The sequence below is a fragment of the Nuphar pumila genome, chromosome 15 (assembly GCF_984573655.1).
Source record: "Nuphar pumila chromosome 15, dmNupPumi1.hap1.1, whole genome shotgun sequence".
Classification (NCBI taxonomy): domain Eukaryota; kingdom Viridiplantae; phylum Streptophyta; class Magnoliopsida; order Nymphaeales; family Nymphaeaceae; genus Nuphar; species Nuphar pumila.
Genome location: NC_143263.1, coordinates 79,791,572 through 79,812,715, shown reverse-complemented (window position 1 = coordinate 79,812,715; position 21,144 = coordinate 79,791,572). Strand labels below are relative to the sequence as shown.

Below are 21,144 nucleotides of genomic sequence, written 5' to 3'. Positions count from 1 at the left end.
CTCTCAGCCACATGCTTCGCAAGTGCGAGATCGCCAACCCCCGGGTTTCATGACGAAAAAGAGATAAATCAGGAGCATCATATTTTGCATAAAACAAACAAGCACATGGAGAACCTGGTTGATGGGCCATCCAACATTGCTTGGCCACAAGAGCAATACTCTTCTGTCTTGGAGCAAAAACACCTAAGCCAGCCATATGCCTAGGTAACATTACCATTCGTCAACTAACCAAATGGCGCTTACCCTGGAGTTGACACCCAGACCAAAGGAAATCCGTCATTAAATGATAAATCTGCTTCTCCACACCCACAGGCATCACGAACATTGACATGAAAAATTCAGGGATAGAAGAAAGAACATGTCTGAGAGAGTATTGCGGGGGAGAGGTCACTGAGGGAGGAGTCTCTGATAAGGAAAAGAGGTCGGAGGAAGGGACACGCCAGAGAGAGAGAGAGAGAGATTATGCCGTTGGGATAGGCCACCAGGTGGAAGAGAGGGAGAGAGAGCATCACGGGGAAGGAGATGGGGAGAGAGACAGAGGGAGAGAAGGGGGCTCCTTTAGTAATTGGTTAACCATGGTTAATGGATGCTATGCTGACGAGAGGACTATTTTGCAATAAGAGAGCAAAAGGCCGAGACTAGTTTGCAAAAGGTGATAGTGCGAGGACCAATTTCAAATGGCTGATAAGGTTGGGGAACCAATTTGCAAAAAAAAACTAAAACATATAGTATATATATAGAGAGAGAGAGGGGCGGGGACGGCGTATTGTCAAATGTCCTTCCCCATTCGACAATAGTGGATGAATTTGCACAACTGATCGCGTGCTCTATTAGACAAAAAAAATTGCGCAAAAAAGGCTTTAGTGTTTTTCTTTACTGTCTCTAAAACCCTTTTTTTGCAGAAACCCAGTGTGCACACGTTAGACTTTGGGTTCCCACTGTTACGCCCTTCCTTATATATATGGGTAAATATTTGGTGTTATTGAAGCACATAACTATATAGAACTATTGAGCTGAAAATAATAGGTTTTAGATTTTTTTTATAAATTAAATCTTATGGATGTGATCTACAAGGTTTCTTTAGTGAAAAAAAAGTTTTGAATCATTTGATTATGACACACAAGTAGGTTTTTTAAGGGTTTCAAAAATTAAAGGTTCACAATGCACTAAAATCTCATGACTCAAAAAATCATACTTTTAGATGAAAAAAATACTATCAGAAGTTTGATCCTTAGCAAAGGAATGATTATATACACATCTATGTTGTCGGATTGAGTTGATAAAGCTTGAACCTATGATTTTCAACTCAATAGTTCCATATGGCTTGGTGCCTTCAATAGCACCAAACCATTCTAAACACAAAGACTTTAACTTAGTTGCACTAGGCTTGATTTGTTCGTCAAACGGAGAAGCATCCGAACCCAAATCCGGCTATGAATGGATTCAATCTCAATGTATGTGGACCTGTCTCAAACTGATAGGGCCTGTGGGTGAGTAGGTCAGAACCAGGTCTGTGCAAGCCCAGTTTGGGTTCGAGTAGGTTTCATATACTACTAATTGAGGGGCATTGCTTGGTTCTGCTTGGCTTGGGACTCAACTCATGTTACTCATTTAATTGGACGGGATTGTCTGGGTGACACTGTACCTTGACCATGTTGGGATAAAAATGGATGAGGTTTGACTTGGGGCGAGCTTTGCTTGAGCTTAGACTGTTTGGGTGAACACCCTTGGAAATGGATTGACAGAAAAGGGCTAGGTTTGACTCTAGGTGAGGTTTTGGGCTCAGCCTACATTGTTTGGTCAACATCCTTGGAGATTAGGTTGCGGCAAGGCTGTATGTTAGGCTACTTCACTAGATCATTGTCCTTGCAGCTTAACCAGGATTTTATCATTCAGTTATATGGGATTCCAAATGGGTCCATTCTGGGCTTGATATAGAAGCATTGTGGCCAAAAAACCCAATTGATCTAGACTTTAAGTGGGCTCAACCAACCATGACTTTGTTGACTGCTGGATACAATTACCTAAACAAGTCCAACAACGCTCAAGAGGTGTTGATTGCACATCACATGCACTCAAAAGGTTCGTGGTGGCTTTTTGTATGGCGTGCTTAGATATTGATAGCTTATAAACTTATTTGGGTTGAGCGGAACCAACATATTTTTAAGGAAAAGGCAACGGATCTAAAAGCCATTCTTTATCAGCTTAGGTGAGAATTGAAAAATTACGAATACAGTTTCAGAAGCAAACTGAGTTCATCATGCATGGACCGCAGGGTGGAGGGCCAAAGCAAGAAGAACTGAAGGACCTACTTCCTAGTCAAATGGAAAGAACTTCCGATAGAGGAAGCAACGTGGGAGAAGGACACTACTTTATGGCAGTTTGAGGATTCGATCCAAGCCTACTTAAAAAAGATGAACCCGACTAGGACGTCAGATTCATCTTCTTCATAAATGGCCTAACATCCAAACTGATTCTCTCTTTCTCTGTAATGGCTGGATTCTGCAGCAGTTGATTCGAAATCATTGAACTGTATCTGCTTTTATTCTCTATTTTTTCTTGGTTTAAGTCCCTTGAAGATGATCGGGTCATTGAATTTGGCCCTTCGATAGCATTGCTGCAATAACACTAGGGGGTGTCAAATGTATTGGTTGTTGTCTGATATTCAGCCACAATCCGACTCAGATTGATTTGGATTTGGCACAAGAAATCAAATCGGGTTAATATCTGGATTCTGATTCGGTTTAGGATTTTACAATCGAATCCCATGCATATTCGATGATTTTGATGGATATCCGAATCCAGGTTCATCTAATTAGTCGTATTCAGTATTACACTTTATTTATATGAATTCAGATCTGACTCTCAATCCGATTAACCAGATCTGGTTTGGCGAATCCAAACTTTTTATGCCCCTGTATAACAGAACCTTAGTGGTCTCATGTGGGTATACATAGGATAAGACTATACAATGGAATATCTGAATCCAAATCCATATTTTAAGCCAGTTGAATCGAAATTTGTATCCGAATTATATCTGTTTAAGTGTAGTTGAATCGGGATCTAAATCACATATGGTAGTACCAACTCGGTTGAAGAAAAGGGTAGGATAATGTTTGAAAATTTTGAGTTGATACCGATCCAAATATAAATCCTAGAGAAATTATTTATCCAAATCCAATTCCACAAAGAATCAAGGCATATAAGCCTGAATCTGATCCGACATATCTGACTTTGCTTTACGATTTTGTATACCAAAATAACGTCATATCGAAATTGGTCATCTGACCGAACAGGACCCAATTGCACCCCTATATTCCTAAGGTCGGACTATGTAATTCTGGACATAGACTGATCCAACTCCTGCCCGGATTGGGAACACTCAACCAAGAGCAACGGTTTATTAGGGTCATCCGGCGTGTCCTTCTACACTTCTTTTGGCAGTTGGGCAGGTTCTGCTTTCTAACTGTTAACTTCCTACATTGGGCAAGAACTCTCTCTCTCTCTCTCTCTCTCTCTCTCTCTCTCTCTCAAATTCTAAACAGCCATGGCTATATCAAAGGGTACAGCAACATGCATAGATATCTTGCTTGCCATCATACTTCCTCCTCTTGGGGTGTTCCTCAAATTTGGTTGCCAGGTAAAAAAGAAATCTTACTATTGTTTTTTCTTCATAATCCCCCATGCAAGACCATTATATGCACAAAATGTTTTTAAGAGTGCATAATCAGGGACAATGGTTGGACTCAACTTGGGCTGTAATTGGCCATCAACAATCACCAGTCTCATCAACTTCAACTCACCTTGATTATGGAATCTAGGGGAATTGGAATCCAAATGCAATCAAGTTCTTTTTTGTGTTTGGAAGATGGCAAAGGATTAAAGATGTGTTTCTGTATTTAGAGAGTTGATCATTGGAATTAGAATGCATTGCTACTAAACTTCTCTTTATGGTTGAAAAAATGATCAAAGGATTTGGTGAAATTGGAACCCAATTTCACTAGAATCCTTGAATCCAAATATGCCTTTGAGCCATGTTTGCATTCAAGGAAACCCTATGTAATTCCGCACAAATATTCCTCTTTGTCGCTGAAAATTGCCAAAGAATTCAGCGGAAGTTAGATTCAATTCCACTAAGGCTATGTTTGGGAGCCTTGAATTGGAGGTTGTGTTGTGGTTTCCTCCATGCTCTCTTGCTGTTTTGGAGCAGTGGCGTTGCTGAAACTGTGCATTGGGAATGTTGTTGGCAGCCCCCAACACCACATTTCAACACCTTTCAGGAGAGGATGTTTTTAAAAACTCCATCTCTCAACATCACACATTGGCAAAACAATATTTTCGCTACACACTGAAACTGTGTTTCCATCTCATTGCAAGGCTCCCAAACATGGGCTAATAGTATTGGATTCAATTCCACTAAAATTTCTCATATCCAAACATATCCTAAGCCTTTCAATTCGTGTTGAGGTACGATGACTTGGACACTTGGTGCAACTAAGCTTAGACTAGCAACTTAGACACATTGTCTGATCCCACAGACTGCTCGTTGAGACTATTATGTGAAGACACAAGGTTGTATTTTCCACTTGTACACAGTCAAGGCCGAGTCTACTAGGTGTAATCTTAATTAACCCACAGCCGGTCCAAGTTGAGTTGAAATATTCGCTGCCAACCTCTCAACCAAACCAGTGTCATCGGCCTAACCTTCCTACCTGCTTGAGCAGCCACGGCCTCACTTAGAGTCTGAACATTCTGCCTCCTCGTTTCGAAGCCCACGGCACCAAGCCTGCCATAGTAGTGTCTGCGTCGCGACTGTTGTCATAGTCATAAGGGTTTTGATTTGCAGGAAAAAATGAAAGCCTTTGAAAGTGGAAGGCACAGGTTCCTTTCTGTCTCTGCAATATAGATATAAATCTACATATGATATATCTGAACCCTCACCCTGAAGGTCTCCATCTCTGTCTCTTCCCTACCTCCCTTCTGGGTGTTGTGCTTTCGCATCCTGTTGACTCAGATGCTCAGGATGAAGATGTTGAGCGTGATCATTAGCCCGATGCTCATGGTAGAGATGAAGAGCTTTCTCTTCTTCCACTAGAAGTTCTTTATTTTCATTTTATCCTTCTTGGAGTTCATATTTATGTGTGTAATAGTTTTTTTCTTCAGGTGGAGTTTTGGATTTGTTTGTTGCTGACCTTCATTGGGTACGTTCCGGGAATCATCTATGCAGTTTATGTCATCGTTAAGTGATGAATGGCGCTTATTGTACATGTAGTGGAAAATTTGAACATGTCATATGTTAGTGAGAAGTTTAATATGCTAATATCATGTTGGGGGTAACGAGGACTTAAAATCATAATTTGGATTGTAACCATCGCAAGTAAACTATACGTGCATGAAGGTTTTCCACTTTTTATTTAGCAAACAAGCACTTGTTTTTTTTTTTCTAGTTTTTTGTTAATTAGTGCAAGAATTTATCATTCTATGGAAGTCGTTAATATGGATTATCAATCCTGAAATTGTTAATTCTTCCAATTTATAGTGATCTATAATTAGTATTTGATCCGGATCATCTTAAGATTGCACCTATTTATAAATATGGATCAACTTTGTTTGCCTATTTGGATCTGTATCGATTTTTTTTTTTGAAAGGCATGCTGGGGTTAGGCCGACCCCTACCAGTTTTACAACGATACCATTGGGATTTGAACTTGCAATGTCCCAACACAAGGTGACGTGCACTAGCTGCGCCTACCAGACAAGCGGATCCCACATTAGTGGATCTCTATTGAAATTATGCAACACTTGCCCAGATCAAAGTTTTCCCAGTCCGGATTAGGGATGGCAGCGGACCCCGCCCCGTCTCAAAATTCTGCCCTCCATCCCCGCATGAGTTTTGATTTTAACCTCCATCCCCGTTTCATGTCCTCTATCTCCAGTCCAAACGGGGCGAGGCGGGGCCCCATTTCCCCCCGGTCCATTGCCATGCCTAAAGAAGGATTGGGGACGGGGCGGGGCAGGGCAAGGCGGGGATCGGGACGGGGTGGGCTGTGGGAAATTGAAGTCCATTACCGCATGGGTTTTGATTTAACCTCCATCCCCGTTTTATGTCCTCCATCCCTAGTCCAAACGGGGCAAGGCGGGGCAGGGTCCCGTTTCCCCCCAGTCCACTGCCATCCTTAGTCGGGATTTGTTCAAAATTTTCATTGGATTTCATTTATCGCATGGATATTCTGTGAAATCAAACTATGCTTGTGAATGATAATCTTGGAAGGTATAGATCAGTCCCGGAATTAATGTGGTTTCTTTTAGATTTTCTTTCCATGATAATGGAAGCCCACCTAAAGGTAGTGTAGTTTAGATTTCTTGGACCTGAATATCAGTGAAAAACTCCTGATATTTGGCATCCTAATTACTGATATTGATTTGTGAGAATTTGTAATTTCAATAACCTAATGGTAGGGGACAGACCAAGCTTCACTAGAAAAACTGGGGGAAAGGCAAAAAAAAAAAAGTTTACGGCCGGTAACAGGAAAAAAAATAGGTCCAATTGGCCTTGTCATGCTCTTCTTAATTAGTGCTATCTGCTTCAAGTTTTAGGAATGGTCACAAGTGTTTTTGGACATTTAAAAGATTTCCTATTTCCAATATATCATGATAGCATTGGTGACACTACTTTTTCATATTTAATTATGTTTTTTTGAAACTTTTTATTATTTTCTGATATTTTTAAATTATTAACACACCAAGATTTTCCCTAAAAAACAGATTTCAATTGCCATGAAAAATCTTAAGAACCAGATTTGTGAATCTGGTTTAAGATATGAACCTTTCACCGAACTAAAAGCTTCTCAAACTTGACTCAAACCGGTTGGGCTGGTTGAGAGACTTAATGGTGTAATGAGAAGTATATTTTGGTTGGTTACCTAGAGTGATAACAGTGGTCTCGGCTATATTTAGGCAAGGCAAATCTTATGATAGTATAGGTTTATTTGATAAATCTTGCTTAAATCTTGCAAAAAAAAGGAGGGATAGGATGAGCTCGTAACCTTTATCACACCGATTCTCTATTTTGACTCACGTACTATGTAAGTCATATTAGAAATTTCATAAAAATCATCTTATCTCGGGTATCCCCAGCTGTATCCATGTGACATAGGCTCATACTGACTAAGGTACTTATGGGAACCTTGTATATTGGTAGCAGATAGCAGTTTTGGCCTGCTTGACTGTCATACATGAAGTTGATGGGAATTCACTCTTGCCTGCATGTGGCAGTAGTAAAATTTTGACCATATCTATGGGCTGTGCCTGTGACCTGAGGTCAATAATTCATTGGAATCTTTATGACTTGTGGTACTGCCCTAGCGTGGATCTCGAAACCAAGAAATATGTTTGGAATGAGGGTTTGATTGATCTTTTGATACTATCTGCATCCTCCTTTCTTGGTTGTGGTTGTGGCATATAGACAGAGAATCCTGTAATGTGTAATTTGGTATGACAGGCTGAGTAGTGTGATAGGTCTTTGTGTTTGGGTGCAGTCTCTTCGGGTTAATAAATAAATAAATTGGTTGTGTTGGTTTGAGCAAGTCATCTTTTGCACTGTTTTTGTGTCAATTAGCTTGTAAATTGGTACCCAGTGCTGTTTCTGCAAGTTCAGTAGTCCATTAAATTTGTGCATATCATCATATAGTTTTGAAAGTTGGGTATCCCCAACTTGGTAGCTACCAAGCTATTTATATTGTGCCTCATTTGATCCCCATTTGGCAGTAGGTTGAAGTTATGCATAAAATGAAGCAACGTTAGATCCTTGTGGCTAAGTTTAACACTTTTTTCTCCTTTTGTACGGGGCTACAAAATATAGCTGCCCGTCCATATGGCCGGGCTTTAGATAAATAGGTTTCATATTAAAAATCATTATATAACAAAAAAAGGTAATGAAAATATCAAAATAGAGATACATTTAAAATAAAATTATGTTTTATTCAAAACATATGGTTGAACAAATACTAAAGAAAGCACGTACGTTTCTATGGTGTAACATCTTGTTTACCCATCTATATAGTGAGAGAAAGGAAATAAAAAATAAAAAAAATTCCATGAGAAACATGAATCATAGAGACGGCCGTTTACAGTTGATTGGGGTAGATCCCATCTCATGTCCACTATTTATAGATTGGCCGTGTGGAAATTGCAATTTTCCCTCTTTAAGGCCACTAACATACATTGAATTTAAAAATAAAAAATAAATTGGACTGGCATCCATGAGTTGCTAAAATAGTTTGTGTATCATGCAACACATGTTTAGGAAAAACGGGCCTGGGTGATTGAATGACCTTGGAGAGAGAGAGAGGCAAAAATTTTATTATTTGAGATTAAGATAAGAATTAATTTATAATTTGGACATTTAGGATTCAAAATAAATTTTCAGTGAAGAATTTATTCTGAATCAGGGTTTTGATTTTTATTCGAGTTTGGATTTGAATTCGAATTTAATAAATATATATCAAATATTATAATTAGATTTGAGTTTAATTCAAATCCAAATTAAGACTTAATCGAATGTTAATTCAAGTTTGAAAAATATAATAAATTGTATTTTTATTGAAATTGAATCTATGACTTTAAGTTTAGTTCAGAAGTAATGCATGTAATTCTTTAGGGTATTTTTAATAAAAATAAATAAATTTTATGAGAAAGAAGCGTAAAAATATAAATTAGCATACGAGGAATTATAAGAAATATTGTATTAACATAAAGTTGATTCGAGTTAATTTTTATGAAATTTGCATTGAGAATTAAATTTATGAAAAAGATCATAATGTAATAAAATAACTAATAAATTTTACCAAAATAAAGTTGATTATGATTTCAGACGAATTTAGGGTAAGTCGATATATATATATATATAATGTAAATTCAATACTTTTGAATGTAATTTCATGAGCTTAAAATCTAATCTACAAAAAAATAAAATAAAACACTCAAAACGACACTAGGTCCTGCCGACCCTGGTAGAGATCGCTTTCAAAGTTGGTTTATGATAAAATATCATTTTTAAAAAATAAATTAAATAGTCTAGATAATGATAATTTGTGTTGAATATAGAGTATGTAGGACTTAGACAAAAAATTTTAAGTATAGGAAACACCCCTACACGCCCAAGGGTCTCATCGACCCTATTGAGTTTCAATTTTTCAAAAATTATTTCTAAAAAATTTGAATTAACCTCTTAAAGAATATTTAAAATAAATAATTTAAATACATAAAAATTTAAAATTTTATAGATGAAATCTATTTACATTTAAGCCTAATTCAGAGTCATTTGATGTCATTTCATCTAATTTCATATTTGAATTTATAAAGAATTGAATTTTAATTTAATTATGCATAAAATTAAAATTTAATCATAAATTAAAAATTTATATGGATTTGGACCTTCAATTAGGTAGTGAATTTAACTAATGATATTTGGATCAAATCCAATTAAGTTGGATATAATCCATAATATTTAGATAAATTTAGAGATAGATTAGATTGGATATAACTCATGATATTTTGAATCATATATCATTAAATTGGACCCATAGGGTCGAACGCTCTGAAAAATATCATTATTGTTTTGACAAAAAAATTGACTAATAAGTAGCTAATCTATTAAATCGAAGTCGACCTTGACGTTCCTAATTTTGAGTGTATCAAAATCGACTATTTACACACCTAAATTAGTGTTGATTTGACCATTTTATCATCGACTGAAAATACTCATGCAACATGGCTCTAATCTAGGTATATGCCTATGTTTGTACCCATGGGGCTAAGAAATGAAACTTAATGTATGTGTATTATATAAGCATGACATGCATCATATAATAAATAAAAGATAATCAAATATAATAATTGATTCATGCATGAGAAGGACTTCTACATTGGTAAGTACATGCATTTTTAATTGTTCATGCATTTTAACTTGTTTAAGTTGAAAGAATGGTGGATAAATGTTGACTTTTACATTTGTATGCTTATTTAATAAAAGTGCAATACTTGTTGAACCTTGTATTTGAATTTCTAAATATATGAAAATCTGAAGAAATCCATGCTTATGAACTTTAGATTTCTCATTCAGTATAGCTCTGCTCTACTGAGACATGTTTGTCTGACTCTATTAATTGTTAATATTTTTCAGAAAGTGAGTGAACTCATGTGTGATGGTGGAAGGTTGCAACAGGGATTGAGTCATACCTTTCTCAAACCTCCGAAGTTCAGGAATAAGAGCATAATAGTTGCTCGAAACTCTGCTATATTAATGGATTTTATTATTAATGATGGATATGTGTGAACATTTATTTTATTTATGGATGTTTAAAATTTTAAGTTCAATTGCATGTTTGAATGCGAATGTAAACGAAAAGTAACTAACGCGTCAAGTTTTATTCTCGTTTGATTTTCTTCTATAATTTCTTAAAAAAAAAATTAAAATTATTAAAAAAAAGTATGGTTTTCAGGACTTAAAATTTGAGGTGACTTGGTATCAGAGCAGAGGGAAAATGTAGCTTAAAGCTCGTACAACTGACATCGCTATGAATATGATTCACTTTTTATGTTTTTATGCTTTCTTCTAAAAATTATGTTCTTAATTGCTTACATTTTATTAACTGTTTCAATTTTAAATCATAGATGCCTACTAGGGATATCAGTAGATAAATATAGTTATGCAAACATAGAAATACTCATATACAAAACATATTACAAAATATAAGGGTTTTAATTTGTGTTAAAGAACATGCGATTTAAATTTTTGTGCTATTTTTTTTTTTAAATTGACTCAAATGGTAACATTTTCTAGTCTTTAAATATACATTGTGTTTTTTAAATCCATATAGATTTGAGTAAAAATAAATCATGTTCTGTTTCTCACCTGTATGCTAAAAAACTTGATGTCCTCTCTTTGAAAATTTCTTGAATTTGTGAAACACCTGTTAGCCTATTATTTTCATTGAGTGTTCATATTCAAAGGCTTATGGGGGTTGAGTTGAAGTATTCAAACTTTAAAAACAGTTTGTAAAGGTTTCTCTAGCTCAAAAAAAAAATACAAGTTTGGTTTTTTTCAGGCAGATTTATTTACTTTGATGAAGGTGTATATTGGCTTGATCTTACACTAGGTTGAAAATCTTAAGCAGGTTGCTTTAGGAGTGGATGTAGGTCTCGGTTAGACCGAATACGTGTGGTTTATTTTCATTTGCCATTTTTTTTTATTCTGTGAGTATCCTTGAAGAACACTATTCACCCCTCTAGTGTTTTGATGCCTATCGATCCATAGATTTTCATATGGGAGCACATGATCATCCATTGGTATGGGAAGTGACGTATCACTCAAATAATGCAATCTTTACTCACCCATTTATGCAATGTGGGTCCTCAGGAAATTTCAAAATAACATTTGCGTCGGTGGCTTCAGCAAATCATCAAATCCCTTGATCAGTAAGGCTCCATGTATATGTGCATTCCTTACCACATTCTAATCACATAGGGGCATGTAGACTTATGGGTAATGCTTTGGTTATGGGTCTCAATAGTTTGGATTAAGGTTGGATTCGGATCATCATCTTAAGATACAGGTATTCTTGCTTAGCATGATGATCAATCTTCATGGGGATCGATGTGGATCTTATGGAGCATGGGAGTCCAAGTCAATTTATATGGTCAGACCGGCTGCTGGATGTAGACCCATACTAATCAATCTATCTACAAGCTAGATCCAGATCCAGAACCTTATGTATTGAACCAGGTCTGGACTCGGCTAGATTTGCTTAAAGGCCAGGGAACAAGATATGATTCATGTTAATTATAAGAGTTGGATCGTATCCTTTTTATGGTTTGATTCATTTTATGTTGAAGAGACAAGAAAAAGTGAAAAAGAAAAGGAGCTGGATCCATTCAGACCCAGATCTGACAGTAAACATCAATGTTGTCAGTATGGGTATCGGGCCTGAATCAATTTTCAAAATGATTCAAGGAATGGCCGCTTCTGATTCTGACCTGAATAGATCTGAATCGGTCAGTTTTCAACCAGGAGATGACACATGTCAGTAAAAATATTAAAACAATATTAAAAACTATTTTTAATAAATTTTAAGCAATTTTGAAAAATAAGCCGATTCAGCCCTGTTTTGTATCGATATTGAATCGGCCGATTCGGTACAGATAATTGACCTCTCCAATGTGGTGAGCCTAGTTTGGATCCATGAGCACCAGCTTTTAACATTGTAGCAACTGGAAAGTGGAAACTGTGGAGGGCCCTAAAATAATAGAATCCAGGAAGGTCCAGGTTTTGATCAGACTAGCATCACTCTTTATGTGAAGTGTCGGAACCCGTTCCCTCCTCTAATTATTGGGCAAAAATAAGGGTGTCAACGGGTCAGATTTACTCAGACCCGACCCGTATCAAACCTTATAGGGTTGGGGTATGGTGATAAATTAGAAGACCCATGTTTGGACCTGAAAGTCCGATTAATACATGGATCCCAGTATAGTTTGTGAAATTTTGTAGCAGACCCAGGCCCGACCCGAGTTTCGATTAAGACCCGCAATTTTTCGATGTAAAAATGATAAAAAAAATATTATTTTACCAATTATGGATTGGGTCTGATTCATGTAGTTCTTATCGAGTCCATGTATGGTTTGGCTTATGGTGAATCTGATTAGACTCGGGTCTAGACAGGATACCATACCCAAAAAAAATTGAGGACAGGTCTGATTCCACCTGGGTCCGAACCAAACCCGCCCCGTTGAGACCCCTAGGCAAAAGTGATCCGTATATATCTTATTATCTTTTGGGTCCACATGAGGACTAAAAGATAACATATAATGTCAGATCCACAGATTGACAACTCCATGGGTACACAACTTTGGTACTGTACCATGGTGAGAATAGGATCTTTTTGGCAGCCCAATCCCAAATTAGGTTTTGGTACGTCTTGTCATGGCCTATCTAGACAGACACTTGACCTGAAGGCCCTGCCTAAATGGATCTCTGATTTGATCTATCTTCAGGGATCACATTTAAAAAAATAAAAAAAAAATCCCAACCTCGTTGGATATGGACAAAAAACAGTATTTTCTTTTAGTCAGATTGGGTTAGAAAACCCATATCCCGTTCAGATTAATTTGGATGTATCACACACATTGAAATCAAAGTTTGGCTTAAAGGAGATAGATCAGGTGATCCGTCAAATCACTTAAGAAAGTGATTTGACTTCTTGATCGTCCTTTGTGTCATCTCACGAGGACCCCACGGTCTTTTTGCAATTTGTGGAGGGTGAGGATGCTAAATCACTTTCTTTAAAGGAGATACAACTTTCCTTAAAGGAGATACATCTACATCTGAAAGCAAGAGGCGTCCTTCACCCGTTGCTTATTTCCATGGAAGCAGATCAGTAGCCACATTGCAGACATAGGTAAGTCTAGAACTGGAACAGTGTCCATTGACCTAGACCTGGTATGATTAAGTTAACACAGACCAACATCCGGACCCATCTAGGTAAGGTCCAAGTTTAGTCTGTTCAAGGCTCACAAAAGCAAATCCAGCTTTGACCTGCATGCAGCCAACCCATTGACCCCTTTTTGACCGTAATTGAGTTTTAATCATAGCATTTCACCATTTTTATATATTGTTTCTTTTTTTCCTTTCTCAATATTCAATCATATCCATCATTTAGCCTCACTAAAGCCCCTTGTTCTCACCTCTTTCTCCCTCTAGATCTACCGGATTGATCGCCTAAATTTAAGGCAGCATAAGGGAAAACATAACATATTGTCGGTGACCAACTTCTCAAATTTAAATTTAAAAGATAAAAAAAAAAGCTTTAAGAGAGAGAGAGAGAGAGAGAGAGCATGAATGTGGTATATGTCAAAAAAAGGGTGCTAAAAATGAACAATATTTTGACCAAGAGTTGCCTCATTTTTTGTTTGTTATTACTAACTCATACATAATTCTTATGTTCACCTCATCAAGAAGCAGTGCAAATTATTATATTAAAATGGACGAATATCAAACCATTGACTCCTAACAAGTTCCTAGATTAAAAAACATTGAAATAAAGGGTTTTTCTTGTTTGTATATGTAAAACTTGGAGTAAATCACACCAAAAATGAGGGTCAATAGCATTGACTCTTTTTAAGGGAGAGAAAAAAAACTTGTCATTATTGATCAAGCAATGTCGACTAGAGTTTTGTCCCCGCTAATTAATCAGCGATATAAATATCATGTTATTATTACTCTATTACCGTTATGAATCTCGCCATCATTGTTTCACCAATAATGATGAGTTGGATCGGGCTTTGAATGCCATGCCCCTGCAGATATCTCATCGTTAACTATATGTTTATAATGGTGAAATTATCTTGCTGTTAAATATGGTCCTTAAAATACTTTAATAGTTATATTTAATAGCAAAAGATCTCGTTGTATAGATCAATAACGGTGGCAGTTATATCGTTGTCAAGACATGTATAATGACGAAATTCTCTGCTATTAAATATTATTGTTAAAACATTTTAACAATAATATTTACCGATTACATAATCTCATTGTTAGAGATCAATAACAACAAGATCTAAATCCCATCGTTATAGGATTTTACTATATAATAACAGTTATGTCATTGTTATAAAGTTGTATTTAAAAAATGCTTGACAGATCTCTCCCTCTCCTTCTCCTTCCCTGTGCTGGGCTGTCATTGGAGTTCTATCATTGCCTCTTTTCCCCTTCCTTTGATTGTAGCATAAAGGGATTATAAGGCTGGTTGTCTAATTGGAAATTAAGTATTAGTGCAAGTTCTTCATTATGTTATAATTTTTTAACATGTTCCTGAAAGTAAAATTACTGAAAGATTGTTGCATTGTGGACGTGAGACTTTTTTTTCCTGATACGTAGTTATTAACATATTTAAAAAAACAATAATTCTTTTAATGGGTTGTACTCACGTTTCCTTTGACTTTAGTACGATTAGTTGACCTTCACACACTACTTGGTTTAGCTTTGAGTCCATAACAAGATTGACTCTAGATTTTGGATCTCTTTGACCACCTTGATATAGATTGTGATCTCAATCACAAAGTTCAGAATCCTTGTACTTTTAAGTTTTATCATGAATGGACAACAAGGCCTTGCAAATTAATACTTCGCATCGCTACGAGATAGTTACACCCTATTCGTGGCAAACGCTACGAGATAGTTACACCTTATTCGTGGCAATTTTACATAGAAAACACTAAAAATCTAATAAAATGATTCATTTAGCACCTTGTTATATTTAGCACGTGTGTGTATATATATATATATATATATATATATATATATATATAATCCTAAGAGAGATACAATGGGATAACATTATTTCTTTTTATATGTGTATGTATGTGTACATTATTTGTAAATGACAAGAATATTTAATTAGGTTATAGGTGTTTTTATGGGGGTTTTTTCAACTGGTATTTAGGTGTTTGATTTTAGTTTTTTAAATGAGATGAATATTAATTAGGTATTTTTGTGTTTTTATTTATTTGAATGTTAGAGAAACTTAGAATTTTGGGAGCATTTTTTTTTATTATTGTGCATTTGTGCTCACCCTAGTTTAGATTTTTGTATCAACCATTGATCAAAGATTCTCTTGTTAAATACAGTGGGGTCGCAATGTATGAATATGGATCAATTATGGATACATATTCACAACGGAAGTTACGAACCTTATACATTTGAAATCTATTGATTTCTTGAAGTATCTCATGCTCATGTTGATTATGCTGATAAAATGTGATGCTCATGAAAGAATAAAAAGTATACAATTCTACAACTAATCAAAACTACACTTTATTTGAACTTGATTATGCAACAAAATATATTCCTAACTTGTTGCTCCCAAGGTAGATCTTAAAACATAAAGTATTTTCATGAATAGAAGGCTACACATCCATGTACAGTTGTTAGGAAAGACTGCTCAAGCACGTGAGTTAAATAGTTGATTGCAATCACCAGGCTGGAGATTAAGCATACGGGGACTATATCTTGTTTTAATTAGGTATACATCTACATATAATCAGGTCGGATCTTGTCAAACTTTGAGTCTAGTTGGGATGCAAAATTGCTACGATCAAAGTTTTAATTATCATTCAGATCTGGTTTTACTTACCCAATCCGACTAAACAGATTTGGATTTGATTGGATATTCAACGCAAATCGGATTACTTTTTAGGATAAGCCTAAAAATTAAGGGAATTGGAGGGATGGGACATTGCCAAAGTTTCCACTAAAACCATCTTTCCTCATTAATTTGCTAGAAACTGTAACCAAAGTTTCCATTTTAATACTGCAATTTAGGGGTGAGCATCAGGCCGGCCGGGCCTAGACCCATCTGGAGCTCGGTCCATCGGGCTTTGACCATGACCCGGTCTGAAAATGACATCACCCATTTGTTAATGAGTCAGGTTTTAACCCAGTTCTTAATGGGCTCAAGTTTGAAAGGCAACCCATGACCCGGCAAATTGGGCCAGTGGGCCAAGGACCTACGTATACAACTATGAGAGACTTTATTAAAGGCATCTTGGGAGTTGAAAGTAGTTATAAATGGAAGAGACGTTTCTTTTGACATTCATGCATTAGAGTAGTGGTAGCGGGCTGGTTCGACCCCCCCAAGCCAATTTGTAAGTTTTTTTGAAAATTAAGTTACAAATTAAATTTGAAAGCAATAAATTAATAAAAAAATCATAAAATTCACAATTTCATATCGGTTTTACTACAGCTAATGCAGTTATTAGTTTAATTTATATACTAGTAAAGCAATGAATTTAAGTAGCTTAGGCCCATTGGGTCGAACCGATAGCCCATGAGCTGACCTGAACCCATCCCATTTTCCACCCCTACTCCAATTTGCTAGAAGAAAAAATGACCTTTTTTTTTATAGGCAAGCTGGGGTTAAGCAGATCCTTACCGGTTATACAACGATACCATTGGGATTAGAACTCACAATGTCCCAACACAAGGTGACGAGCACTAGCTGCTCCTACCAGACAAGTGGAACCCCCATTAGTAAAAAAAAAATGTCTTGTTTTTTTTATTCGACAGAGAAAGCTGGGGTTAGGCAGACCCTACCAGTTATACAATCATACCATTTGGGGTTCGAACTTGCAACGTCACAACACAAGACGTGGCCGAGCCCTAGTTGGTAATATATATATATATATATATATATATATATATATATATATATATATATATATATATATATATATATATATATATATATATTGTTGCAAAGCATAAAACCTCTATATTTTCCAATGGTATGCAGGAAACAATATGTAACTAACAAGAAACTAAGAAAAACCAATCAAAGATATATATATATATATAGTCATTGGTGGTTTAATTGCATCACATGAACTATTGGTTTGTCAAATGCCTACTGGATGCACCTCTTGGTTTCACACAATTAAATGAGAGGTCCCACAAAATTTACAAATGGGTTGTGTTACAACGTGGCTCAAGTGGTTTACAGGGCTGGCTGTGAGTCAAGATTTGACCCAGATCCAGCGCCTTGACCTCCCTAACCATTGCTTTCATTGCCAGGCAAAGGATTCATAAACTGGATGCTTGCCATGCCAGACACCACAGCTAAGCCACACAGTGGCTTGATAGTCACTTCCTTGTGATGCTGTTCTTGACATCTTTGATAATGGGTATAGCTGTTAGAAAGGGTACTTTTAAAATGTATTAATTTTTGTCCAATTGCATCTTCTTTATAACACATGAAAGTCAATTCTTAAATTTCAATTCATTGCCATTCCACTAGTTGCTGTTAGGCTCACATGAATTTTTTTAGCCATCAACGTACCAATTTTTTTTACTCAAAAAAGCATGCTTTTGATAAAAAAAAAAAACCACAATGCAAGAGCTGATTCTCACTAAATCAGCTATGTCAAAAGTATCTATGAGGTTAGATTGAGTCAAAATGACTTGCATTTTAAGATTCCAACTAAATTGTAGGTACAATCAATTGTACCAAATGTGTCCAATGTATGGGTTAATATTAATTTGCTACAATCGATTGTACCTAAATTGAATTAGCATACCCTTTTTTGCCATTTTTTGGGTAAATCTAACAATAGGGATGTGATCTACATGCTCTGTTTAGTAGGAAATGGATTTTGGATCACTGGAATCCATTATTTGTATAGGGTTTCCTAGTGATGGAAAATTGACGGCCATAAATTGTTAATGTTAATATAAGAGGGCTTGGGGGAATTGATTTGGCAGTTTTCATGTTTTTGCTATATATATATATATATATATATATATATATATATATATATATATATATATATATATATGCCAACAAATAGGCTACTTGGGGGATTAATTTGGCAATTTTCATGTTTTGGATATATGCCTTATTCTAAATAGGCTAGCACATCGAGAAATCTCCTCTAATTCCTCCAATGCTTCGCTCTCAAACAAAGCTTTAGATAATAACTTTAAGAGTCGCTAGAATATGAGAACTAGAAATATGGGCATTTTCAACACTTTTTTTGCAAATCCAACCATGTGGATGCGCTTGGCATGGTGAATTTGGTGGGAATCAACCATTGGATCATGTATTTTTTATGAAAAAAAATGTGATTTTTGATTACTTGAATATTTATGAAGATTGAGCCATTGATTTTATAGTCTTAAAAAAATCTCGTTTATACATCAAAAACTTATGATTCAAGAGCGAGTTCTTATAAAACCAAGCATGTAGATGACAACCGGACGGTTAGATTCAAGAGAAAAGAACAAAAAATCTATAAAAATTATGGTTCACACATTAGTTCTCATATTTTCAGTTCTCGTATTCTAATGACAATCATAAATAATAAACAAGAAAAATAAGGCACACAATGATGTATTAGTCAAATGCTCACTAAAACTATGTTCATCTGGTAGGGCCAACTTGTAAATGTCATCAAGTTGAAAGGAGGTCGCTCATTTGAAATCCACATGCACGTCCTTCAAAGCAGTGTGACAAATATCACGAGATTTATGAAAATATTGCGATAATATCGCGAGAAATTGCCTGAAAGTTTAAAACGGTAATTCCTAGCTAGATTTTCAAAATATCCTAAGATTTATGAAAAAACATAAATATCATAATTTAAACACAATATTTATGTTTTAAAAGGCTATTTATTGCAAAAAAAATATTATATTTTTATTTTTAAATAATTTTTATTAATATTTTCTTATAAAAAACTTTTTTAAAATTTTTTTATTTAATTTTTTATTGCCAAGATTTTGCCAAAAAATGCAAGAATTATGAAAAAATTTCAATTTCTCACGAGTTTTTGAAAAAATGAGAAATTGCCGATAAAAACTTTTCTCACTATGCTTTAAAGAAAGGCTAAAGCTGGTACTCCTTGGTGCACCGGAAGGGGGGGGGGGGGCTTGGGGTTTTAAACTAGTGAGCTAAATGAGTTTGATGTTTTTTATCACTGTTGTAAAAATCATTGCAAATCGACCTGAATAGGCTCCAAATCAATTTTACAAAGGGCTGATTCGGTTAATTTTTTTTTAATATTTTAAAGGAGTTTAAATATTTATTTATTTATATTTTTAATGACATGTCATCTGATGGAAACAATTGACTAGTTCTGAATGGTTTTCAAAATTGATTCAAACCTGAAGCTGATTCTGGCATTGGTTTTTCCTTGTTATCTAAAAAATAACATGCTAGTCGGAGAGCCTTTTACCCTCTCTCACTTGCATTCACAAAAACAATTAGGATATAAATCGGTAATGGAAATGATAAAAAAAAGGAAAGAATCTAGTGTGATGTAGGGGTGAAAATATATCAGATTAAATATTCAATCTGGATCCATGACATGAACATGAAATTCAAACGTGAAGTCGGAGTAGATTTGGACAAACAAGATTAGTATTTCTTTTTTGGAACGGACCACCATTTTCTAACCTGATCAACATTGGCTCTAAGCATCTCTATCTATCTATCTATCTCTATATATATATAATGGGTATGTGTTAAATGAAATATGCTAAATGATAAGTGCTAAATGAGTTTTTCAAGTTTTTTTTCATTTTATTTTTAAATTCTGACCATACAAATGTGACCTATCTACTTCATTTTATGGGGATCAGCTCTTGAAGTGTTAGTTTCTCATACATGGATGATGGGTTTTTATACGGTTCAAAAAAACAATGGTCCAAAATCTTTGTAAATTTTTAAGGCTCCAAATATCATTTTTTTCATCAAAAACACTTGATCCAGGTGTGGATTCCTCATAAATCGACCACCCAACACATTTATGGGGTCAGAACTACGAAAAAAATACTCAAAAAGCAGAAAAACCTATTTAGCATGTATCATTTAGAATATTTCATTTAGCACCTACCCATTTCTCTCTCTCTCTCTTTCTATATATATAGCCACTAAAATATGTGACCTATTTTCATAAGTTTTTTTTATTAAATTTTACCATATGGATTGAAAAAGAGGTACACACATCCAGATAAGAAAACACATACACACAAGAGGCACACAAGATAATGTGGTTCGGTCAGCTTGACCTACATCCACGGCTAAACACACACACACTCTCTCAATTCAAGCATAGAGGAGTGGGTCTCTCTTTATCTAAAAATAAAATCATATTAGAGAGACATTTAGATGTGAGTCCTTACAAACATGAGTCTCAATTGGGATGAATCTTTTCTCTTGTAAGAGTCTAACTTGATTGAAGTTTCTTCTTCTCAAAGGTCTCTTCATTAGGAAGCTTCTTGGATGGCTTCTTCAATGGCACTTCATGATAACTCTTCATAGCACCGAGACTCCTCACTGGGTCTAGATTTACATGAAGATGTAAACCATGGGTCTCTGAATCAGAATCTGAACCTGTTAACTTAACACAGTTCTTCAAGCTGACCTCCGTGAGGTTAAACTTGTCTTTGAAGAAGTTAAACTTGGGGATAGCCAAAGGATTGGTAAGAATGTCTTTAACTTGATCTTTGCAAGAAATAAACTAAACCTCAATTTCACCTTTGGAGACCTTTTCCCGCACAAAGTGATAATCAATTTCAATGTATTTGGTTCGAGC

General features: G+C 35.5%; 1 protein-coding gene across 1 annotated transcript; it reads left to right on the top strand.

Moving 5' to 3' along the window:
- Nucleotides 1-677: 677 nt before the first annotated feature.
- On the top strand, nt 678-5,247 carry LOC149815724 (hydrophobic protein LTI6B-like). The gene is made up of 3 exons (XM_089989724.1): nt 678-689; nt 3,563-3,640; nt 5,164-5,247. Exons 1-3 carry the CDS (start codon nt 678-680, stop codon nt 5,245-5,247), a joined length of 174 nt encoding a protein of 57 aa, XP_089845850.1.
- Nucleotides 5,248-21,144: the final 15,897 nt, after the last annotated feature.